Source organism: Uloborus diversus, chromosome 5 (assembly GCF_026930045.1).
Source record: "Uloborus diversus isolate 005 chromosome 5, Udiv.v.3.1, whole genome shotgun sequence".
In the NCBI taxonomy this organism is placed as follows: Eukaryota; Metazoa; Arthropoda; class Arachnida; order Araneae; family Uloboridae; genus Uloborus; species Uloborus diversus.
The window spans coordinates 151,894,908-151,921,723 of record NC_072735.1 but is presented as its reverse complement, the minus strand read 5'-3'; the positions used below and the strand labels follow the sequence as shown (position 1 = coordinate 151,921,723).

General features: G+C 32.7%; 1 protein-coding gene across 1 annotated transcript in view; it reads left to right on the top strand.

The window, feature by feature from the left end:
- LOC129222296 (dual specificity protein phosphatase CDC14AB-like) overlaps positions 1–26,468 on the top strand; it is a 57,922-nt gene extending 31,454 nt beyond the window's left edge. The window contains exons 11-14 of the mRNA XM_054856784.1: positions 6,111–6,324; positions 12,897–13,042; positions 18,293–18,517; positions 24,767–26,468. Coding sequence (XP_054712759.1) covers positions 6,111–6,324; positions 12,897–13,042; positions 18,293–18,517; positions 24,767–24,806 — 625 coding nt within the window. The 3' untranslated portion in view covers positions 24,807–26,468. The remainder of the gene's footprint in view (positions 1–6,110; positions 6,325–12,896; positions 13,043–18,292; positions 18,518–24,766) is intronic.
- The last annotated feature ends 348 nt before the right edge of the window (positions 26,469–26,816 follow it).

Below are 26,816 nucleotides of genomic sequence, written 5' to 3'. Positions count from 1 at the left end.
GTTTTTCTTTGTATTAAATGAGTACACACCTTTTCAAAAAAAAAAAAACTATTTAAGTTTCTTTGGAGTTTAAACTTTTCATCAAATCATTAAATTAGATTTACAGTTGCTTTAAAACTCTATTTAGCGAGTGAAGCGGTTTTTACTGCAATTTAAAATATTTTGCTAAATAAACAAAAAAAGACATCAAATAATATCTTTCAAATGTAAAAATAATTCTGTAGCTCTATTGTTTATCGCCAAACTTGCCCAGCAACTACGCTATCATAATCCATTCGCCTAACGAAAAAAAAAATCCCGTGGAACATTCAAAAATCGTCAGAAAAAAAGGAAGAAAATGTCGTACATTTCACTCGGATAAAAACAAATTAAAAGTTTTTTTTCTTTCAAAACAAATCGCCAAAACAATGAATTACATTAACGGTTGCCTTAAAACAATGCTCCTAGACTGAACCTGCTCAGCGCCTAACGTGCCAAGCGTCCACGCAACCGGAACCCAGCCCTTTTGCGAGTGAAGCGGATGTTTTTTCTTTAGCAATAATAAATGTTTCGCCAAACAAACAAAAATGTATAAAATCACATTAACAGTAGCTTTCAAATCTTTATATATTAGGAGCTGCGTAGCCAGGCTTTGCCCGGTCTACCTTGAGAACAAAAATTGTGTCAAGTGACATATATTCAACAATTAATTAAAAGAATAACTTAATAACTTAAAGAATAACTTAACTAAAAGAAAAAAAAACACCATGCAAAATTACCCTTCCAAACAATGACGACAGATATTATAGTACTATTAAGAAATTAAAATACAAAAGATGGATTTTAAAAGCATAACCATGGAAACATGAAATAAAATAAGTTAAGGAAATCAGATGCAAAATAAGAAAATAGACAATGGATTCAAAAAGCGTAACCATGGAAACGCGAAAATAAAATGATTGACCACCTGAATCAAAATTACATATTTCAAAATTGATTTAAAAACGCTTGTAACTTTTTTCCTTTGAAGATAGAATTTTTTCAACCATTGGTCGAGAGAGATCTAGAGTAAAAAATCTTGCTTTTTCAATGCTATCGAAAAGAAAACTGTGGGACAATTCCTTCACTTTTTATTGATAGATTTAATAAAGAATGTAGTGCCTAAATTTCAGCTAAGCCTAAAAATGTTCGAGCTAAAAATGCGAATTACTCCCGCCGTAATTAAGTTAGAGCATTGAAATAAATTGTTTAGAACGCAGAAAATTCTACCCTTTTTAACGATATATAATATTAATATGTGCAAGTAATTTTTCACCCCTTTAATAGCCAATAATATGCAATTTACGTGAAATTTGACCTAAATTTGAATAAAAAAAGAACTATTTATCGGATTTTTTCGAATTATAGCCTATGTTACTCAGAAAGAAAGCACCTTTCATATAGTGAAAGTATTTTTCAAATAGGTGCAGTGGTTCCGTAGATTACCACGCACATATAAACACACAAAAATCCGCCCTCTCTCTTTATAATATTAGTAAAGATATATATATATTACATATATATATATATATATATTATATATATTACATATATATATATATATTATATATATATATATATATATATATAAAGTAGGTCAGTCAGAAAGTTAGTTGCACTACTTTGTAAATGTGTTTCGTCTATAGTACGGTGCAAATAGACCAAAAAAAGGCCTAACCTCAACATCCAAAGTAAAAGTTTTCCTCCAACTCCAAATTGCTCTATACAGTCTACGTATTGTTTGGTAAAAAGTTACACCGTTTTCAGCGTCGGGTTTTGGGGGGAGGGGGGAAAGAAGTTGGTAAATTCGTAGTTTTTATCAGTTTTTCGGAAATATTTAGAAAACTGGCATTTAGCGCAAAAAGTGCAATATAAAAAATATTCTACACTAAATTACGAACAAAATGGTCCTAAGCATTATTTTGTTAAATGAACGGTTCCAGAGTTACGGAGGGTGTAAAAATTGAAAATTTTCGTATTTTATTAGATTTTTTGGAAAAAAACATCCATTATCAGTAAAGAAACTATTTTTTTTTGTATGAATTGTGTTTTGTAAAAGCAAATTACGATTTTAGGGGCCGGTGGTGTGTTTGTGATAAGCCCTTGAAAAAACGACCTCATTACCTACTCAAGGGGCTCTACTTTTAAGGGAAAAGTGGCTTTCACGGGCGTGGCTATATAAATCTGCAGTACGGAGAATCCCAAATTTTCTCTAGACAATGCCGGAATAAGAATTAATATATTTTCAACATAGATAATTTTAAAAGGTAAAAATTCATAACTATTATGATTTATAATTACATCATTTTTAATGATAGCATTTTTATAAGTGCAGCTTTTGAAGATTTTTCTTTAGAAAATAGGCATATTTGCCTGTATATTGCAACCATATTTTATCAAACTTTTTGAAGTTCGTAAACTGTGTCAATACTAATATTTAATAAAAATGTAGAACGCTACATGCGACATACTAATGAAAGATATTCACAGTATTCAGTCCTATTCAAACAAAGCACCGTCCTCTTCTAGATCATCGTCTATGATATTAGCGTCCCTGTTAATACATCCTAGAACTGAGCAATTACAGCACATGCTTGAGCAGTTTAGACCACTATTTCTGCACTCGCTAGTTATGGACGCATTCGACTTTGCAAATGTACACTATGCAGGAAAGTAATTCCTAGGGAGCTGCAGAACGCATTGTTGTAATTGGTCTCAGGTGTTCACCAATCTTCTTCCACTCCCACTGGAGCAGATTCTTTTTCTCATCCAGCCACTGTTGGACCTGTGGTAGGGTTTATATGAATGCTGCCTGGAAGCTGCTGAAAAAAGAAGGGGGGGGGAGTAGTGTGGTCAACTGGAACAATGAATATATGGGCTGCTTTACAATAGCCTGCCAGTAACTTTGGTCGCTAAAGCTATCTAGATCTTCAATATTCTATTGGCTTCAAACATCGCAAGAAGGAAATGCTTTGCTGCGTCAGCCCTTAGAGCAGGATTTCAAATGGAAAGAGCAAATCCAATCATTGGCAAAAACTGACCCAAAACCCCAAGTCACGTGAGGCAACAATGACGAATGGTTGGCGCGTTTTGCGTGAAACAAGCAAAAGAAACCTGATTTCTTCCACTGCTTTGCGTTAAAATCTATCACGTGACTTAGGGGTCTTGGTTTCATGCATGAAAGTCTTCATTCAGTCCATTTTATCTCTTCTCAATCCGTCAGCCACTGAACTGGGGTCAGCTAGAAGCTTCGTACGAAGAGCGTTGTTGGCTTGTACTTTTCTATATGGTGAAATTTTCCCCTTCTTGTAGATAGATGATACAGTGTCACATCCTGTGGAGGCGTATTTTGCTAAGAGTACACCTTTCATATCTCCAATGCCTCACTGAATGTCCGAAATAGTTTACACCTTTTCCTGCTGATTGCCTTTCTTTGGTACCACCATTTTCAATTTGTGTGTGAAGAGTCAACAAGACTAGTAAGTCCGTATCATCACCAATCACACAAGCTTCAACCCCATTCTTAGCTTTACCAATCGCTGGTAAAATTATTAATAAGTTTGCGTCATCCGATGCTTGATGAACTGTGCAACTGCCTCTTTGCAAGTGTATTGTAAGGAGAGAAATAAGGCCAATTTTGTTCTTAACGTTAGCTAGAAATTCCCCTTGGTTGATAGTTACATCGATTGAGTCTGATTGAGTCAAAATTTCAATATTGAAACTTTGAATAGCGGCGACCCTATGATTGGAGCATTTTTGCTTAAGCAACCCTATACCATCGGTTTTGTAATATTTTTACCTACATTTTTTTTGCATAACTTACGTGGAAACTCGAGGAGGGTAAATTACCCATTTTTGGGCACTTTTAGCCATTGGCAACCCTGATTAGTACACACGCAACAGATTGGCAACCTTACTTTAACGTTTTCTTTACAAGTTTTACTCTTCATTAATGACAACAATTTTTGGAAACTCGATGAGAGTAAATTACTCATTTTTGGCCACTTTGTATTCTCTGGCAAACATTCTTAGGGACCCGAAAAAGGCAGGCAACCTTTCTTTAGCCTTTTATTTACAGCTTTTACTTTTCATTTATGACAACATTTTCCGGAAACTTGAAGAGGGGTGAATTATCTCCCTTACTGAAAACCTTTTATCCCCTGACAACCTTGATTAGGGAGCCAAAAAAGGTAGGCAACCTTAGTTTAGCGTTTTATTTCCATCTTTTGCTCTTCATTTATGGTAACGATTTTCGGAAACTCGATGAGGGTAAATTACTCATTTTTAGGCACCTATTAACCCCTGGTAACTCTGATTAGTTCACTTTGAAAGAGGTAGAAATTCTTACTTTCACATTTTACAACTTTTACTCTTCATCTATGATAAGAATTTTAGGTAACTCGATGAGGGTAGGTTAAGCCTAGTGGGATCCCATGTGGTACCTCTTAGCTTCTTTTAGACCACAATACGACTGTAGAATTCACTTTTCAATAAAATTGTTTAATTATTTCTGTTTATACAGTAGTTAAATTTTCATTTTTCCAAAAAATCTCAAAAATGCGAAAATTTTCTACTTTTACACCTGCCGTAACTCTGGAACGGTTCACGTAACAAAATAATGCTTATGACCATTTTGTTCGTAATTTAGTGTAGATTATTTTGTATATTGCACTTTTTGCGCTAAACGCCATAGTTTTCAAAATATTTCCGAAAAACTGATAAAAACTACTAATTTACCAACTACTTCCCCCTCTCCCCCCCAAAACCCGACGCTGAAAACGGTGTAACTTTTTACCAAACAATATGTGGACAGTATACAACAATTTAAAATTGGCAGGAAACTTTTACTTTGGATGTTGAGGTTTATGTCTAATTGCACTGTACTACTAAGACAATTTTGATGAAACTGTACCAACACTTCAGGCATTTGTACCTTTATGGTGTGACGTAGTGGTTTCCCCAAGGCAAGTTTAGTTTTTTTTTTTTGATAATCAGTCGCAAACATGTTTTGACAGCTGCAAGTAGCGTCCAAATTGGAATTGTGTGCAGTGATTCGATTTGGTGGGCAAAAAGGTGTAACTGCACTGAGAGAGAGAGATATTTATGGGAAGTAGTATAAAGTGTATGGGGAAAATGCAATGTCATGTTAAGCTATCGTGAAATGGTGCAACATGTTTGAGAATGGACGTACAGCTATTAACAACGCTGAGCGCGAGGGAAAACAGAGTTTAAGTGGGAAATGTGGGATCACCCTCCCTTAGCCGCCTAAACCATTCACCTCCTGATTTTGATGTTTTTGGTCCCATGAAACAATGGCTTTTAAAGTGACGGTACCATTTGGATGAAGAAGTTAAAGCTACGATGGTTATCGGATATCGGACGGGGTTTCTTCACAGAAGGCAAGGAAAAACTAGTTCCATGCCTCGACAAATGTATAAATAAAGGAGGTGGTTACGTTAAAAAGTAGATTTTTAATGGAACTTTAAGATAACAATGTAGTTATTGTAAAATTTCAATCCTTTTTTGTTTTTTTGAGTAGTGCAACTAACTTTCTGATGGACCCTCATATATAAATCCTGGTTTTTGAATTATTTGTGTGGAGGGGGAATATTTTTCACCGGTTAGCTAGTGTGTTTAATTTGAATACATTTAATCTTGAAATTTCAAATATATTTGATAATTGAAATTTTTTAAAATTTTCATTGATGCAAGACATTGAAAAATCGTGAACATACCTCTGGTTTGTAAGTTGAGTTTCAATAAAGGAGGGAAGAAGTGGAGGATAATTAATAATGTCTGATTTTTTATTCCTTCTTAGTTTGCATCGAAACCTAAAATTTTAGAGGAAAACAAAAAATGATACAAGCAAATAAAATGCATAAAAATCCTAACTTTCTTTACTTTAGAAAGTAATTTTTTCAACATGTAGTACTGAAAACTTTAAGGCTGAAAAGTGGATCATGATTTGTACCTATTATCATGATTAGTAGGCTATGATTGATTTAATGTTTTGGGAATTTTCAAATCACTTTTAATCTATTAAATGTATCTATGAACTGTGCACACTAATTTTGTTTGTTTTTTACTTCTAGAAAGCAAGGTTTGCTATGTTACCAAGGCAACATATTTCGTGCAGATAAAGCAAATTACAAAAACAATAACTATACGTCTCCTAGGATAACAACTCGCTCATTTGCTAAGACTAAGGAGGAAAGTATTTCACACATTTTGACCAAAGTAGATCAGATTCACATAAATGATAGACCACACTATTCTGATGGCATGACTCGAAGTCGAAGAGAAAAGGTGACTTTCTAACATTATTTGACATTTGTTTTCTTTTTAAATGTTTTTATTTTATATTCAGGCTCACATTGTAATAGGACTATATAGTACTTTGATCAGTTCAAATGAATTACGGGTCATTCCATTTTAAATCAACAAATGGGGTGCGCATCACCATTTTTGATCTTGATGAAAATTTGCATGTGCATTCCTTTTATTTTCTAGACCTCAAAAAATTAAATATTTTATTTGAAAAATATTTACCCTTTGATATGTAGGCCATTTTTGTTGTTGGCAACAGCAAAAATAGGGCATTTTGATGCTTTGTCTTATGGACAACAACTTTTTTTCTATCAAAGCTTTTGAGCTCAAACATAGCTCATTGGAAAGCTAAAAAAAAGAGCTTTTCATATATGATATCAATAAATTTCAGATTTTAAAAAAATACCAATTTTTTCAAGGTCAAAGTTTGCGATGAAAATTTATTTTTTTACCACTTTTGAAAATTAAAAAACCCATGAAGGGTTTAGAATAACCAGCCCTATTTTTCATCATATATTTATATGCATGGTTACTTTTTGTGTAAAAAAAATTGGCTTGTTACTCCGCCTCCTTTATGAGATATGCTCCCCCAAAGTTGCAAATTTTCAAAAAAATCCAGTTTTCAATGCTAAAAAAATGCATGTGGGGGGCCAGATAAAAAATTTTTATTTGTGGTATGTCAAGTACTTTTGACCAGCTTTCTAACAAAATAAAAGTTGCTTTGTTATTCAAAGGTGTTTTGCAAATATAAGGGTCTGAATTTCCAAATAATTGCACTGAAACAACGCAATTTTCTTTCACTTTTTAATCTTAGTTTTTTATTGAAATATTGCAAGAATTTTTGGTATCAACAAATGGGTGCGCATCACCATTTTTGTGTTCTGAAAAATTTGGAACACCTGAAGAGCCACCATTTCATTGCCAGTAAGCAAGCAGAGTTTTTAAAATAAAAAAAAGACGCTCTGGATAAGGGCATGGCGCCCATAGGCAAAATTTTAAGGAGTGAAGTGGGCTCAGATATTTTCCTCATGGTTTAGCAGGATATTTTCCCTGTAGAAACCGATTTCAGTACTGATTAGAGTTAATAAAATTTAACATTTTTAAAAATAACTTATTCGTTAATGGCAAAAGAAGAAATTTTCCAAAGTACTAAAAGCAAGAAAGTTCTAATTTCTAAGGGGGGGGGGGTAAGCCCCTAATTGCCCCTCCCCCATCTACCATATGAGCACCCTTGGATAAGGTAGAAGTTTTGGTACTTGGAGACTTCTCAGGAAAAATTTTCTTGTGTTGTCCAAGATGAGATCTAGACCTATCACTGGTCATGTGTTCAATGCACACTTCATCCTTTTGTTGTATACTGGCAAAAAAATGAAAATGTTCAAGCTGAAAGTTTTTGCTTTGTAAGTGATTACCTGGATCACAACACTACCGCAAAGATCCTTGTTGAAAAAATTAAGGCAAACCACCCTTCAGTTTCAAAATTAACCTACTTTTCAGATGGGTCTGCTGCACAATATAAAAACAGAAAGAACTTCATTAACCTCAGCCACCATGAAGAGGACTTGGGTATAAAAGCAGAGTGGCATTTTTTTTGCTTCGTCCCATGGGAAAGGCCCATGCGATGGGATTGGTGGAACAGTAAAGAGGCTAGTTTACAGCGCAGAATTAATAATCAAATCTTAAATCCATTAGATGTGCATGATTATTGCACCAATCATATTAGTGGTTTAACAATTTTCTAAGTTTCCTGTGATGATAACATATTAGCAAAGGATCTTGAAAAAAGATATAAAGCAGCACTGCCATTACCCCAAACTGTCTTTTCACTGCTACATCCCTATCAACAGACATATCATTCAAGTCAGACGCACGTCTGTTCCTTCAGATTTTGCAATTTTTCCGGTCATGAAAGATGAATTTGCTGAACAAAAAGCAAGAATACGATCGAAATCATCAGATTATGTTTGCTGTATGTATGATAGTGACTGGTGGCTAGGAGAAGTGTTGGGAGTAAAAGTATTCAATGTAGAAGAAGAATACAGAATCCACTTTTTCATCGTAAAGGACCTGGAACATCATTTAAAAAATCAAGTGATAATGACCAAATTTGGGTTCAGTTGAAAGACATTTTAAAAATCTTGATTGCATCAGAACTATAGTCTGCACAAGGAAGAGGTCACAATATCACACCTGTGATGAGTGAACATTTATCAACTCTTCTCCGTGAGACAAAATACTGAAGAAAATAGCATTGAAAGATTTATGTGCCTAACCGTTTAAAAATGTTAAATTGTCTTTTTAAAGTTCAAATACAATGCGTCATAACTCTTCAAGTCTTTTTTTTAAAACCATTTAAAGCAAAGAATAAGGTATATAATTACATTTCAATAAAAAACTAAAATTAAAAAGTGAAAAAAAAAAAAAAAAAATGCGGTGTTTCAGCGAAATTATTTGAAAATTCAGACCTTTATATCTGCCAAACACCTTTGAATAACAAAGCAACTTTTATTTTGTTAGAAAGTTGTCAAAAAGTACTTAAAATACCACAAATAAAAATTTTTTTATCTAGCCCCCCACATGCATTTTTTTAGCATTGAAAACTGGATTTTTTTGAAAATTTGCAACTTTGGGGGAGCATATCTCATAAAGGGGTCGGAGTAACAAGCCAATTTTTTTTATACAATAAGTAGCCATGCATATAAATATATGATGAAAAATAGGGCTGATTATTCTAAACCCTTCATGGGTTTTTTAATTTTCAAAAGTGGTAAAAAAATAGTTTTTCATCGCAAACTTTGACCTTGAAAAAATTGGTATTTTTTTTTAATTTGAAATTTATTGATATCACATGAAAAGCTCTTTTTCTTAGCTTTCCAATGAGGTATGTTTGAGCTCAAAAGCTTTGATAGAAAAAAAGTTATTGTCCGTAAGACAAAGCATCAAAATGCCCTATTTTTGCCGTTGCCAACAACAAAAATGGCCTATTTATCAAAGGGTAAATTTTTTTAAAATAAAAAATATATTTTTTGGGGGTCTAGGAAATAAAAGGAATGCACATGCAAATTTTCATCAAAATCAAAAATGGTGATGCAACAACTTTTTTGAAAATTTGTTGATTTAAAATGGAATGACCCTTACCTGATTAAATATAGGTTTCTAATGGAATTTTGTGAAAAGTACATTTGAACCAATCCAATTTAATAGATAATTAAAAACTGCAACTTTTTTTTTTTTTTGCTGAGAAAAACATGATTATTTTTACGTGACACATAATTGTAATCCAAACTGCTGAAATTTGATATAAATCATAATCATATCTTATACTATTCATTATCATTTAATTATAATAAAAAACAAATTGAAATTGTTTATTTTTAAGTCATTTACTTCTAGTGTAGGTTCAGGAAATGGTTAGCAACTTAAATTTATTTAAGCTTGCTTTTATTTGTAGCATACATAGTCATGCTTAAAAGTTCTAAATGTGTTTTCTGAACTGTATGACAATGATGTATATGATATCCAGGGCCGTATTTGAGGGGTGGGTTTTTAGGGTGGTTCAAACTCCTTCAGAATATGTTTCAATATTATTCCAAAAAAATGCTTTTCACTATCCTTTTTTTTTTTTTTTGCAGAAAAATTTATTTTTATTGCTCTACTTTTATTGCAGCCCCCCCCCCCCCTCAATTTCATATGTGAAATGCAATTATTATTGAAGAATTTTACAATCTCAGTGCAGTATTTATTTTTATTGTAGTTATTGCAAACATCATTTCTTACAAAACAATGGATCTTAATTCAGATTTTTAATGCCTGACTCGAACAAAAACATCTAATTCTTTGAATTTGAAAGTTCCAAACTCTTTATTCAACATATTTTAAAAGTGCCAAAAAATGTGTATCTACAGTCGAACCTTGTTATCACGTCACCTTTGGGACTGTAAACAAAGTGTCATCATAGCCTGAGTGACGTCATAACTGGGATAGTTTAAAAATTCATAATTAAACATTAGTTTATATTAAAATAATAGATTTAATAAAGGAATTAATAGTTTAATTTTTCTAATTTGATTTAAAAAATGTAAATTTGAATTATTGGTGGATAAAACTAAAATTATGAGAAAAGAAAACATGCACTTGGTAGAATCCATGTCAATTCAACAAGGGCTGTAACATGATGGTCTCGGATATTTTTGAATTTAACATATGTTAAAATTCATAAAAAAATTAAGAAGTAAGGGGGTTTTTTTTTTGTTTTGCCCAAAAAAATTCTTGGGCCGAGATACAGGCCGCCAAAGATGGCGCTCCTGTCATGATTTCTCACTTGGGATTTTCGGCAAAACCTTTAAAGTACATTATCTCAAGAACGGTAGAACATATTTTGTTGCGGTTTGTTTTATTTAAATGAATATTTTTGCTCGTTTAATGTAGTAATGTAGTAATGTAGTTTTAACTACATTACTTCTATACTTTAACTATCACTTGTTATTCTTGCAGCAAAAATTATTCTGCTTGAGAATTCAGTTCAAGATTATTTCCATTTAAATGTTTTAGTTTTATCATGATTGGATATTTCTTTAAGAGTGATTTTAATAATTTCTTAGAATTCTTATGTTAACTGGTTCCTGGAAATAAAGTATTTGTTTTAGATTTCCTACAATATTTCTCTGTCGATAATTTAATTTAAACTACTTTTACCAGAAAAAAGGAGCATCTTTTCAAAATATATTTTTAATTAACGGCTTAAACCGTTCTAAATACTGCATTTTATTTAATATGCAATGCTTTTCAGGTATGGCAAAGAAAGGAAAACATTATCATTGATAGCCCACCAGGGAAATTTGGTGAACTTAATCAGGGAAATCAGAGAAAAGTCAGGGAACTTTTTTTTCCAGTTCCTGTCCTCCCCCCCCCCCCCCGGTAGTGCTCAGTGGTACTAATAAACTGTAAAAAAATTTAAAAATTTTAAACTGACATATTTGAGAAAAATTGAAAACAGTATTTTAAACTTTTTTTTTTTTTTTTTCAAAAGACTGTGAAAAATTCTACTGCACATATTTCGAAATGCAGCATATGTTTTTAAACAAGAAAAAATATCCTTTTAAATAAAACAAACCGCAACAAAATATGTTCTACCCTTTCTGAGATAATGTACTTTAAAGACTTTGACAAAAATCCCAAGTGAGAAATCATGAAAGGACTACCATCTTTGGTGGCCTGTATCTTGGCCCAGGAATTTTTTTGCGGCCAAAAAAAACGTATTTCTTAATTTTTTATGAATTTTAACATATGTTAAATTCAAAAAAAATCCAAGAACATCATGTTACAGCCCTTGTTGAATTGACATGGATTACCACTTATTTTGTATTTTTTTAATTCTAAAACGCTTTCCAATAAGAGTTTGCTAAATTTTTGAATAACATTTGTAACCCTCCTCCTTTCCACAAAGTTGATTATTATGCGTACATAAAAAAAGGGTTTCCTGTAATTATCAGCAAGAAAGAAACCAATTAAGGACTCTTCACTTTTGACCACAATTTGATTAGATTTTGAGAGAAAATGCTTTCTAATTCTTTTCTCCATTTGAAAGTTGTGTGTTCCTTTTTAATCTAATGAGGGAGGCTCTTATCTCTTTTTCGCTCACAGGAGAAGCTTGTAGTGATCACCTACAGCTAAAGGTTGCTATGGTCTTTCTCTTCTCCTGCTGCCTTCCTAATCCAGCATAAAAATTCACCTGCTTTCATTCTTTCTATTGTCCCTCTTGTCAAAGTCTGAAATCTGTAGCTTTCAAAACTTATCTATTTGCTCCCCACCATTCTTGAGATGGCAAGCATGGTCAAATCTCTTATTTCTTGTCAGAGATTCCTACAATAAATTTTTCCAGATGTTTTTATTATTTTTGCTGAAAATATTTCAATTGCAAATAAAAATTCCATCCAGTCTATGCATCTTGAAGTGTCGTTGTATCCAGAGTTTCAAAGCAAAACACTGTCGTAAAATCTGGAGCCCTTTAACATTAAGATGATATGGCATAAGTTTGGAACTTTGAATAAGGAGTGTTGTGAAATTCGGGTGTCGCGACAACCAGGTTGACTTTATATTAATTTGCTAAGTGCATATGTTTGAATGCACATACAAGAGTACACACATTTATTCGTTTGAGTTATTAAAAAATACGCAGAATATTTAACAGCATTGGCAATGTAGTGTACCGATCATGTTTTTTTTCTTCATTTAATAGGTACTTTATCTTTTACATTTGCCCATCTAACATCTTTAAATAATTATTAAAATAAACTATTGTAACAAAAATCAGTAAAATATACGAATGAAATCAAATTTTACTGATCATATAGATTTCACAAGAAGTGTATTTGGTAAAACCCTCCTCAAAACAAAAGTTCGGTTGCCGCCCTGATGATATTATTTCCAACACTTTTAGGTTAATTTTTTCCCAAAGATAGATGGTTAGACATGTTTTGGTATTGATAAAAATCTTCAGTATATTTAAATAAATGTTGTACACTGTTTTATTAAGTATTTAATCTTTCCAGAACTCAAGCTTCCTTTCCAACAATAACAATAATGACAGTAATAACAACAATAATGAAAGATATGATACTGTCACTCAAGGGGATAAGTTAAATCGCATCAAGGCTCTTAGGCGACAACCTCGTTCCCATACTACCGGTGGTTTAAGGTAAGCATTAACAGGTTAACCTTAGTACGTGCTAAAAATTTGTTGTTAGTTATTTACCACATGTTATTACAAGTAAAAAAAAATATTTAATTAAGAGTATTTTCTACTATGATTGTTAACCATATTTATTTTTAATTAATTATTCTTATTGATTCGTATTTTTTTAAGCCTATTTTTTCATGAAGACTTTTTAAAAAAATTTATGAAAAAAGGCTTAATGTATCAAAAAGAATTTTTTTTTTCATTTTCAAGAATCATTGAAAAAATAAATATTTGAACTAGATTTATGAGATGAGAAAATTTGTTTCTATTGGCTTTCTGTCTGTTAGTCGGATTGTCTATTTGCTGTCCCTTAACAATTTTGGAGGGACTAATCTGATTCATATTAAAACAAAATCCTTTTAGTTTGAAATATCTTAAGGGTCTCATATCCATATTTTATTTTTTCAATTGAGCAATTTTTTGTTTGGAGTTTCTAAACTAAAAAAGCAGATCACTAATGGGGAAATTTAAAGAATTTATCGGGACTGAATTTTAAAAAGAGCAGAGGGAAAATCCTTTTCAATATATACAGAGCTGCCAACTTTTGAAGATCTAAAATCAAAGCAGCATTTTGCAGTGGGGGGGGGGGAGGGAGCGCTGCAGCAGATTAAAAAACTGATGAATTGTTAACAGTATAAAGAACAAAAACAATGATACTTAACAAATTTACAAATACAAAAGCGACGACCAGCAACAGGCTCTGGGCCCAGCTAGACTGGTCCTAGTCAATTTACAATCCCCAGTGAAGATCAATGGCCCTCTTAAAACTATCTACTCCCTTGCTCATTACCACCTCTCCCGGTAAACTGTTCCAAGGTTCCACTACCCTGCTATAATAATAATTTTTCCTAATATCCATGTTAGCCTGAGATTTAAATAGCTTAAAACAATGACCCCTTGTCCTGTTTTCAGTGCTTAACTTCAGCCCCGTAACATCTTTCATTTTAATAAATTTAAACAACTGAATCATGTCCCCTCGGTCTCTTCTTTGCTTAAGACTGTACATTTTTAACCTTCTAAGCCTGGAATCATAGTCTAAGTGAGAAAGTCCATTTATTAGCCTTGTAACTCGCCTTTGAACCCTTTCCAATACATTAATGTCTTTCTTAAGATAAGGAGACCAAAACTGAACAGCATACTCCAAATGGGGTCTTACCAAACTTCTATATAAGGGCAGAAGAACTTCTTTAGATTTGTTTGAAATAGATCTATTGATAAACCCAAGCATCTTATTGGCCTTGTTACTAGCAATGCTGCACTGTTGGCAAAACTTTAAATCCTGACTTATTAAGACCCCCAGATCAGTAACTTTGTCTGCCTGACTAATGACTGAACCTTGCAAATAATAATTTGTACACTTATTTCCATGCCCTAAATGTAGCACTTGACATTTCCCAACATTAACAGCCATACCCCATTTATCAGCCCACTCCGTAATATGACAAACACAAGTTAAACTCGTAGTTTGTAATCAATTATAGATGTGTAGACAATGTGATATATTATTTAAACTTTTAATAGCTGCTTTGTTTCTGTTGGTTTTGGCCAATTCTTTCCATTTTTCCTTTTTCTTTTTAATTCCTTTTTTATCCTCTATTTTTTCTATTTCTTCCGGGTTTTTCCAGTTTCTCCCACAGTTTGTTCTAGAAGAAACCAAACCTTCGTTTGCTTTTCTGTTTCCATCCACATTTTACATTATTATTAGGATTATTAAAACATGACTTCATAATTAAATAGTACAACTTAACTTTTTTTCCATAGGGTTTACTTGTTTTCTATAGGTTTTCAGGAGGATTGTAAACAACTATTTTCAGCAACTGCCTTACTAGCTCTCTATTGCTCTCATTTAAAGCATGCCATGACGGCTATTTTTCCATTGTAATTTTCAAATGTCCAATAATTCAATTTTAAATTTATTAAAACGAAAGATGTTTCGTGGCTAAAGTTTAGCACTGAAAACAGGACAAGGGGTCATTGTTTTAAGCTATTTAAATCTCAGGCTAACGTGGATATTAGAAAAAATTATTATTTTAGCAGGGTAGTGGAACCTTGGAACAGCTTACCGGAAGAGGTGGTAATGAGCAAAGGAGTAGACAGTTTTAAGAGGGCCATTGATCTTCACTGGGGATTGTAAATTGACTAGGACCAGTCTAGCTGGGCCCAGAGCCTGTTGCTGGTCGTCACTTTTGTATTTGTATTTGTATGATCTAAATCCTCTTGCAGCTGTTTTGCTTGTTCTTCATTATCTACAGTCCCCATAACTTTGACATCATCAGCAAAACAATTCATGTTCCCAGAAATATTTTTGTGAATATCGTTCATAAAAACAATGAACAAAACAGGCCCTAACACTGATCCTTGAGGAACCCCCCTTAAAACCTCACTCCAATTAGAGTAATTTCCCCTTACAACTACCATTTGTTTCCTTCCGGTCAGCCAGTTTTTTACCCAAATGAAAGTTTTCCCTCCTATTCCTATATCAGCTAATTTGCTAAGTAGAGCAACATGCGGTACCTTATCGAAAGCTTTTTGAAAATCAATGTAAACAACATCTACAGGCTTCTTATTGTCCAAAGCCATGGTAACTTTGTCGTAGAAATGTAATAAATTAGTTGCACAAGATTTACCTTTCCAGAAACCGTACTGAAAACTAGTCAATAGATTATTAGTCTCTAGAAAATTTACTATCTTAATTTTTATCAATGTTTCAAAAATTTTGCAAACCACCGAAGTTAGTTCTGCTATAAAGTCAGGTAGCTGCCCGGTGGACTTATCCGTTCGTGAACCAGGCCCTTTTTCCCACTAACCATGGCTACCCCCACTAACAACAACTAACAGAATTTTGAGACTGTACGTAAGTGTGGAAACCCCTTCAGATCTACATAAAATGTTAGCATCTTTCATTCTCAACTCTTACATGCTTGTGTGTTTCAAAATAAAGAAATGTTATTAAAGGAGTATGTCATTTTTCACTTACATGAGGCAATGTCAAACAGAAGTAATTTTTTCTTAAATTTTTCAACTTTCTTTTTAAATGTTTCGTTTTCTTGATCACGTTTAAACGATACCTTACGGTAACTTTTTGCAATGCAGTTCTTTCTGTTTTTTTTTCACTTTTAGTAAAATATAAATTTTACCTTATTAAAATATAATTCCAACACAAAAAATTTGAAATTAGTACGATCAATATTCACAGAGATATAAAACGCAGTGTTTTGTGACGTACACCACTTTTCACTTGCTGTCAATAACACCTTTTGGGGGGAAATATAGTGATTAACAAGGGTTTAAAATTATATGTGTGCATAGTGTGGTTTTTCAAATTGTTCAAAGTTTTGTAGTGTGTTTTCGCACATCACGGCATAACATTTGCATTTATATTTGAATAGCAATGAAAAAGTATAAATGCCTTGTTTTTCTTACTTTGATGATCTTTCATCTTTCTGAAAGGGCCATAAATTCCAATCTCGTCTTCTGTATGGTCCCTTAAAACTTTACACTAGAATATCTCCTTAAATTTTGGTCGCACAAATGTCAAGTTTTTTGTGTCAGTAATAGTTTTTAGTGGAGATTAGGTCTCTAAATATTAGTTAGGGGACCTAGGGCTCGTATAAAAAGTTAAATTTTGTATTTTTTGACTCATTTCTATTTTTGCTTCAAACTTTCAATATCTTAACTCTGCATCTGATTTTGAACATTTTTACAATTGGAAGTATACATCTAGTACTAACGATTGCAATAATAAAGGTCTTGCATGTTAAAATGGAACACCCTGTATATACATAGAGTAAGTGCACCAATAGTCGGTCGGCCAGTCTCCAGTAGTCGCACACAAGGCCGACTACTGTACCGACGACTACTGAGTTCCCTGTTATTTTGTTTGCAGGTTGAAATAGGGAAACTTTTTGAGTCTTGAACATGATTTGAAATATTTTCCTTCACAGCATTCAGCAATTTTCTTCAATGTATAGACAAAGATTTTTTTTTTATATATAATTTCCTTTTAATCTATTTTTAAAAAAAATCATGTGGTGGAATCTAGAAGTAGAATCTAAAAAGAAAAAATAAAGTTCCTTATAGAACTGCTCTTTGCAGGACAGAAACCAATGGAGTTTTAATGCTCTCAATAAAAAATAAAATTTAGATCTCTTGTTATGATTTTAAAGGTTTGTTGCAATTAGAGCATTTAAACTTTTAGTGGGTTAAAAAAATATTCAAAGAAGAAATGTGTACCACAGTGTGCCTAATTCAAATCAAATCCTTTTTTATCCTGATACCAAAATAAAAGAAAAGAAAGAAAACCTTTTTTTCCCCCCTTCAGCTATGCCAAAAAGCAATGTTTCCTGCAATGAAATATTCTCTTTCCTTGAACATCTTTATTTTTACATGCTATAATATCCAACATGAAATTTTGTAAATATTGTATGAAGAAATAGGAATAAAGATGGACTATTGAAACTGTCTTTTTTTCACTGCTTTTTTCTTTTCTTTTTTTTGCTGATTTTAGTCTCCTATTAAAATGTTAAATAGATTTAAAAATTGAATCTTTAACTATTTTGTCGACACATTCATTTAAATACTTCTAGTTTTCTATCTTGCATGAATTTTCTCTTTTTTTCCCCCTTTTCTGCAATCTCATATCTGTTAAGTAGTTCACACTACTAATATATTGGCTAGTAATTTTTGTAAAAATTAATAGTGGTGGATTTACAGATTTTGAGGCCCATCACATAACATTTTTGGGGTCCCTTTGTCTATCACAGAACTACGTAAAACATTTATGCACATTTTTCAATTCCTTTCTGGGCCCTTTGCAATTGCAGCATAGTAAATGTGCCACTGAAAATTATTTTTGCAATAAATTTTCTGGGATTTTGTATAGAATCTTACTGCAGTTTGGTTAAAATATGAAGGGCCACGGGGAAGAATGATCATAGTCCACCATGCTCAAATTTCCCTCATTACGTTTTTGAGTTTGAAATCTCGAATTGTTTCCAAATTAGTCTCATTCTTCCCTGTTAAAACTCACTATGATGATTCTTGCCTGAATAATATTTCTCTTGAATACTGTCTATAATAATCTATGTGTTCTCATAGGTTAACCAGAGTTTTTTAGAAAAATGAACTTTGATCGTTCATCCCCGTAGCCCTTCATATATTCTTTATGAAATGAACTTTGAATGAAGTGCTACTAATCTTTTGCTTTAGTTTGGATCATCTGAAACCTCATCCAAGGTCTTCATCCCAACCATTCAAATCTCTGACATCAGCTACATCATCATATCATTCCACTTATGTATCTCCTCTGAAACCACTGAGGTCATCTGGTTCATCTTTAACAACTACTTCTGAAAGTTCCGGTAGCCCATCTTCTCTTACGGCTGTTCGTCGTCCTGCAAAACAAAACATAACAAATGCTTCCCCTGCTAAAAGGTAATGTTAATTTGCTTAAGTTTTTATCTTATTTTCTACCATGAATGTAATATGTGGCAGTGATTACATTCCAGTCCTCATGTACCAATGTTCCAGTATTTTTTGCTTCAAAACAGTCTTATTGTTTTTCCTAAGCAGGCTATCTGACCGGAAAGCTGGGAAAATCGAGAATAGCTAGAGAATTCAGGGGGAAAAAACTGCATATTTTCTCCAGTTTTCTCTTGTAAGCTAGATGCTGGAATTAAGACGTCAGGGCACTCTAATGAACTCATTCTGAAGAATGCTTGTTAAATTAAAGTGCTTTTGTTATCTTCAAAAGAATTGATTTATGTTCTGTAAATTAAACCCCAAAACAAAATATATTTAGGAAGTTTAATGAATAAGCTGTGTCTACTTATTCTTAGAGTTCACTTACAATAGCAAGACAATGATACAAGTTATTTTTGTACTGATTTCAAATTTTAGCAGATGAATTTTGCCAGAACATGCAGGACCCAATTTAGCCAAAGTGATGCCCAGGTCCTGGTAAAATCTGGTGCCCATCCCGTAAGCTAGTCATTTTCAAAGCAGTGTCGACAAGTGAATGAACACGGAAGCTCATTTTCATTTTCAAAAATTCATAGCATCGTTAAAAATTATAATTGTTACATGACAGTAAGAATGCATTAAATAATGAATGTAGTTTTTTAAAAAAGTGAGAATTTTTAAGATAGAACAAACATCTAGGATTTTTGAGGAGTTTAAATGAAAAAAAAGTGCCCCACAAGTGAATGAGCACCCCAACCAGTAGACAAACACAGCATTTTCTAATCATTTTTTTTTCTGGAAATGGGTTGATGGGAGTTATTATTAGTGATGGCCATAATAGAGTTCTCATAATCGAATCATTCGCTTATTCAAGACCACTCAAGAACTTGATTATCATGAGTTCTCGATCACCACATCTGGAGTTTTCTATTTCAAAAGGCTTGAGTTCTTGATTTGGAAAGATCTCGATTATCAGATGTACCCAATTCTCAAGATCTCTATTATCAAAATTTTTTGATTATGCCCATCACTAGTTACTACTGCCAATTCATCCAAGAAATATGTTTTAAAACCATATTTTTTAAAAAAATACGAGGTGTTCATTCACTGGTTGTTCTACCCTAGGAGTTTCAGAAAAGAAAGTAAGAATTTTACCCTATTTTGCTGCCTCCATGTACCTGCAGGACCATACATTTATCAGGCCCTTGCATGTACTAATTTGTACCTTAAGTGGTTGGTTTCTGAAAAAATCTTATCTGACTGTTTGTTTTATAATTTTTTTTCGGAATTAAAAGCAATTTTCACTTGAAAGATATCTTTGCTTGCATTATTTTTTCACACTGGAACTAAATTTGACCACTTAAAAATGACAGACAAACATGCCTATTAACCTTCTTTACTGCAAAACATTTTCCATTCCACTCTAATTAACTAATTCATCTTTTAAACATTTCTGTATTCTCTATAGACGTACATGGAGACATCTAGTTTCTTCTCCTGGCAATGTTGTTCCTCACAGACCTTCTCCCCCCAAGTGGGACTTAAATACTTTTCTGAGTACTAATACAAACCACTTCCAAACTACTCTATCTTCTGTTAACGGCTCTTCCTCCTCTACTTCTAATGCTAATACAGCTTCGTCTGCACCTTCTGCTCTTTCTTCTTACCAAACACGAGTTTCCAGTTCCGGGTTGGATGATTTGCGCAACTGTAGTGCCCCTCATTTGTAAGTACTTGTGTTGCAAAAAATCTTAATTTTGCTTATAAAATGAAAAAAAAAAAAAAAAAAAAAATCAAAATTAATTCATGAGGTCATCTACAGAGGTTTATTGTAATGTTTTTGGTTTACTTGCTTTTTTTTTTGCGGGGGGGGGGGGGGGGTCATAGCAGGTTGGACAAACTTTTTAATTGATGCCAAAAACAAAAAAGAATTCAGTAAACTCCCAATTATCTACATAGTGGATTATCGGCACACCTTTAACACGTTCAAAAAAAAAAAAAAAAACTGACAAACTGAATGTAGATAAATATACACATTTTTACTTAACTAGTGCAAAATCTAATGTTAAACATTCCTATTATTTTCTTCCCATTCCCTTCTAATGACTTCAAAACCTGGATAGTTGAAGCCTGATTTTAGATCTACGCTACTCACTGCTGATTTGGATCTGCCGATAATCGTAGGGTAAATGACTGATGAAATAATCTGTAGTAGGGTAAATGACTAGTTATTGTCTTGGTTAAGTTTTTTTTTTTTTAATAGGCATTGTTGTTGAACTGCAATGTTTCAGTTCTAGTTCACAGAAAAAACTAATTCTCAGTGTTAGAATTTAGAAATTGCTGTTTTGTAGCTATGAAATTTTCATTAATTTTCAACTATGATTTTTATGTTTTGTGTATAAATGGGAATATACTTGTTTGACCAGTTATGGTCACATTCACTTAGTTGTGGACATACTAAAAACAAGTAATGTATGTGCTTACTGAATTCAATCAATTATTTTCAGGAAATACACACAAAAAAAGTCAAAAAATATTAACTTTCTTTCCCATTAATTTGTCATGCAAAAGTATTCAATATAAGAAATCAACGAGTTTCTACAGATTAGTAATTATTCATTTGAAGTCTTGCTTAAAAACAGTTTGTAATTCGTATTGATATCACTATGACTTTAAAATGAAGAAAGTGGGAAAAGCACAGTATATGTATTATTAGTTTTAAGTCTCAAAATCAATGATAAATAAGCTCAAAACGTTTTGAAATAACGCCTTAACTTACACAAGAAAATAAATTCATTATCTTTGGTTAAACTGTTGTATCATTGTAAATAGAAGAAAAAATGAGGAACTTAATCTTAAGAACTTAGTTGAATCAGTTAATCAGGACAGTGAAGGTGTTTTTGTGTGAGGATGCATATCAGTATCAGGACTTGGCAGTTTGGAATTTTTTGATAAAATAATGAATCATGCTGTTCATTTAAATATTTTAGAAAACAATTTTAAACTATCAGCCCAAAACTTAGTTATAGGGAGTAACTTTGTTTTTATCAAGATAACAATAAGAAGCACACAGTTTTTAACGTTTGTGTCTGGTGCCTCAAAAATTGTCCTTAAGCTTAGAAATACCTCCTCAATCGCCAGATTTAAACTTAGTGGGACATATTTAGAGATATCTGGAGGCTAGATTACGAAAATACAGCTTTGAAACGAAAAGAGAGCTAGAAACAGTAAGACTCAGAAGTGTGGAACACTTACTCAGAAATTGCACAAAAAAAAAAAAATCTATTCGCACACGTTCAAATTTTGTTGTAGAAGTTGAATGATATTCTACTAAATAATAACTTAATGAAAAGTTAGATTATTCAATAAGATAGACATTTTTTAAAGTGTACGAGATAAAATTTGCGATGTTTGTTAGATAAAATTTCCGGCACTTTTTCGTTTTTGATTTTTAAAAAATTAAATTTTAACCTTTAGCCAACGGCGGTACATATGCTGTACCGACAAAAAGTGCTCTCTTCCTACGGCTGTGGTACAACGTCTGTACCAGTCCTTCCCTTCCCCCTCCAGTTACTTCCCGCAGTTGATAATCCTTTCACACACGCCTACGCAGGGAGAAAATGAATGAAACGCACTACACCCCTTTTGGGGGTCTGTCAATCAGAGGCGTTCGGCATAGTTTTGTTCCCAGTGAAGGAATGTGTGGCGAAGTTTCGAAAAAGAGGGGAGAAAGTTAAGCAGAAGTAAAATACTTGAAGAAAAGAAAAATTTTTGATAGCCTTTTTCTGTTTAATAACCCAATAGTAAGGCTTCCTATAATTAATAACAGCATATTTTACTGAGTACAAAACACCTATTTAGTTTAAGCAGTGTAGATATTTAGGGAGCAGAGCGCAAGAAACATCATTCTCCAAAATATTTCTTTTGTTATGGTTTTATAAAAATAATTAAACACTTGAAAAGCATATCTTATTTTGCTAACTTTTCGAAAATGAATATCATGCTGAATAAGAAACAACTTATCAATTTGCGATTTGCCACGTTTCATTTATTTCTTTATTTACATTTTAACTGAAAATTATTTGTAATACCGTTTCAACAAAACATGGAAAACATTCTAAAATCAATAAATTTGAAAGAGAGGTTCAATTAAGACTCTGTGTCGTGAATCTTTTGGTTTGAAAATTGAAAGTTAGACTAAATGCTCATTTTTTTTTTTTTTTTTTTTTATAAAAAGAGTCACTAGCACAGCCAGAATTATCTTCTGGAGGGGGTTTTCTGTTCAAAACAAGCCTTTTCATATGTAAAAGTTATTGCACTAGGGATGGCAAGAATGTTAAAATCAAGGGCTCTGAGGGGTGTTTTTACCCCCCCCCCCTTTGCTACGCCTCAAAATCTATCTAATTGATCACTTATTGAGTGAAAAACATAAAAACTTAATTTTGATATTTTAGAAAATATAAATGTATTTCCTTGATATTTTGTCTATAGCGAATATTATTTCAGTAGAAAGTCAAAAGGACTAAGGATATGCTGAATGAAACAAAATAAGTATGGTACACCGGGGCACGTTTACGAGAATTTTTTTTTCGCTGAATTTTTTAATTTTATGGTTCAACTTAGGAATTCTTAAACGTTATGGCCTTATAAAGCAGTTAATAAAGTATAAATTTGTGCATTCAGTTTTCCCCCTGTTTGTATTTAAGGGGCTTAAAATGTTAATTTTTAAGTCAAAGTCGGTTGCTCCTCTTTCTTCCTTGCGCAAAAAAAAAAAAAAAAAAAAAAAAAGAGGTTAAGTGAAAAGATTTATAAGAGCACCTGATATATCTTACTCAGTTTTTAATGAGAGTCTAATGTCTGTTTATTTTTTTTTCTGTTAATTAATTCTTACATTTGGAACTGTTTATGCCAGTAAAAAATGGAAGAAAGAGGTTGGTTTTCTGTTTACTCATGCGTATTTTTTTTTTACTTATCTTCTCTTACTCACAAATAACAACGTACTGGGTAGTGAAAATGTATTATAAAGATAGTACATAAATAGGAAATGTTGAAAAGAGGAAAGACTTGGAATCTAAAACAAATTTTCCCAGATATTTTTCTTGTGCATTGTGAAGGGAGCGGAACTTAATCCTTCAACAATTACTAGAGGTATTTCAACCACAATTAGAAGAAAGAGTGAATGGGGATATCAGGGGATTTGTAGGCTGTCTCTCCATATTATCTCACTCGACAGTGATTGACTTTGAAACGCCAGCTTCATATACAAAAAAGGGTGCCTTGCATGCTCTAAAAGATAGATAAGCGCTAACGTTCTTTATGTAAATGAATACGGTGTTCAAGCATATTCCGCTTGCACCTGCTCAGAAAAGCAAAGCAAGGAATTGTTCGCTATTATTGTGGATTCTTTCTTGGACACACGTATTAGTGTCATCATTTTTCTGAATAGCCAAGCTGAAAAGCAAAGTTGCCTCCCTTGAATCTAAGGTATTCTACATTGTATTTACAATGGCTTTGTCTCAGTTGAACGCTATTTACCTCCGCATTTTAACGCATAGATAAGGACATCTGGCATTTATTGAATCCAGTGGTCTACCTCACAAATAGAGTTTGATATTTATTATTTTGTTGTCGTCAGCCTTAGGTTAGATGAGAAGCATTATTTCAGTGATTTCAATTTTAAAACTGAACCAAATATACTTACAGAAAATCTAAACCTAGAGAACCCCATAAGGAACAAGGAGGGAAAAAAATTATTTTCAAACCATTGAATAAGTGATGACTAGCCAAGTATAGTGTCCCACTATAGTAACCCTGTATTGCGGAGAGCTCAGCGGTCGAAGTGGACATCGCCCCCTTTATGCTGTCCTATTCGGGGGGGAAGGAACTAAGAAAGCTTTGAGCCGTAGGGAGAGGGAAAAGATAATTGTATAGTTGCTGTAGCCTAAAGGTTAATATGTTATTAAATTTTTTTATGTAGTTTTGTTAAAAATAGATCATAGATCTTATAATTAAAGACCTATTCCAAAATATTAGTTTTAACCAATGGATAGGCGCCTATTTCATTGAAAGTCGTAAGTCTACGAACACTTTTGGGAGCCACTGTACATTATGTACATATACTGTGTTTAGTTTGTAGCTTATTAAAAGTTTATTTCATTTCAGCAATTGTTCAGCAATATCTTTTGGTGAATAGTTAACTATAATTGTTTTTTTATTCAGCAGCCCTAAAAATGATCACTTGAAAAACGGCACTTTAAGATGACAAAAGGCCAAAATGAGGTCTTGCCATAGGAAGGTGAAAATACAGAAGCAACTTAGCCGTAGTAAACCACCGAAAAATTTGACCTCTATTTTGCAAAAGAGAAGCCAACCTTCTGTGCAATCATATCCTTTTATTTCAAGTAACCTTCCTTTTCATAATTCTGCACGTTCTATGCGATTTGTAAAAAGGCAGATGTTATTGAAGAACTTTTCCTCAACTGCAGATTTACTGTCTGCTCTTCCTGTCACACGATCACAGTGTTGCAAAGTTGAAAAAACATGTTGTTGCGAATTATTATGGAAAAAACACATATCAAATTAAATATTTGATACATATTGAGATTTGTTAAATTATAATTATTTGTTGTAATAAGAATATTTGTATAGCGACAAATTTTAATCTTGTCTTTCTGCCCAAAAATTATTACTATTGTACAGTATATTTTACAATCGCTTTTATATGTATTGCATTTCTCCCTGTGTTTTTTTTTGGTTACCTGTATTTTTTTACTTTAGCATTTAAATGACCTTATTTTTATTACATTATTGGATATTGTTATTTTTAATGTTGAAAATGGATGTTATGAACATTTTAGTGAATCCGAAACATTACTTTTATACTTGTTTTGTGATAAAAATATGTTTACATTGCAGCAAAAATAAACATCTGAATGTTTTTGGGAAAAAGTAAAACCTCTCTCAAAGGTTAATTTAAAATCCCCCCCCCTCCCCCAAGAAAGCAGCTATCTTTAAATCTTTAATGGTGCTCGTTACTTAAATGTTTAACTGATTAATATGAAAATGTAGTTTTGATCGTAACTATTTAAATCAATGTAAAAATTTGTTAAGAGTTGTATGGATACTATTTAAACTTTTTTTGCATTTCTGTATCAGCTTAATAAATGCATTAAATTATTCAACTTTAAAGCAATTTCATCCAGACGTGCAGGATACTTGCTCATAAAATCCAGTAGTTTGCGACTCTTATAATGGTTTCTTTTCCTTATTCTTGCACCATCCTTCGCATGGTAATCCTAAGGAGTCACAAGTCGGCTAGTGCACAGAACACATTTTATGTCAGAATCAGAGTGTTGTATATCCTGTATAATAACCCAATTGTCAATCGTTTTTGTTTTGAACTTTTGAATCATATTTATCTTTGAAGCAACAGCTCATGGTTAAGTGCGGCTTCTCATGCTGAATTCTGTCATTGATTTAGTATTTGTTTTATATACATTCATGTTATTCTAAATTTATAACTTTGTTGTAATTTATTTTGGCAACTTAGTTCAAAATTTAGAACTTTTGTGTTATTTTATTTTGTCAAACATGCATATTTGATGCATATTTAATTATGCTATTTGATTGAAAGGGCTACCTTCATACCAACTGCAAATGCTGTGAAAGCAATGTTCAGTGCTAATAAGCACGAAACTGCAGTCCTCGGCTGGAATTGACTGAGTTGGCGTATATCATGTATTTCTGCCTTAGCCCTGGCTTTGGGCGGTAACTTACTGAAAATGTTGTTTGGTTCAAGTGTACAACACAAGATACGCCAAGAGCAAGAAAATGGGATAAAAAAAATGGCAAAAAAAAAAAACACAAATGTATTCAATTATCTGAAACCATTACCCCTCCCCCCCTTCTTCCCTGGAAAAACAATAAGTTTCTATTAGTAAACATTTATATTATCAGAAACATGAACGCTTAATTTTAATTTGAAATAAAAAGTATGTAACAAAGCAAGTTCATTCAATCACTTAAATAAATAAAAAGTATAGTGCCTAGAAAGAGTAGTGTGCCGATCGACGGGGAAAAAGTGAGGTCAGATCTGAGGAAAAACCAGATGGCGCTGCGCTCGAGGTGTACGTTATGCTCCTCAATCAGACTCGTTTTAAAACAGCGATTGCATGCTCATTTCGCAGTTTAAAAGCCCCGTTTTTCGGATTGAACTTATTTCTGCGCAAAAGACAAATTCTGTAATAAGTGCTATTTGTTACTTGGGTGTTCA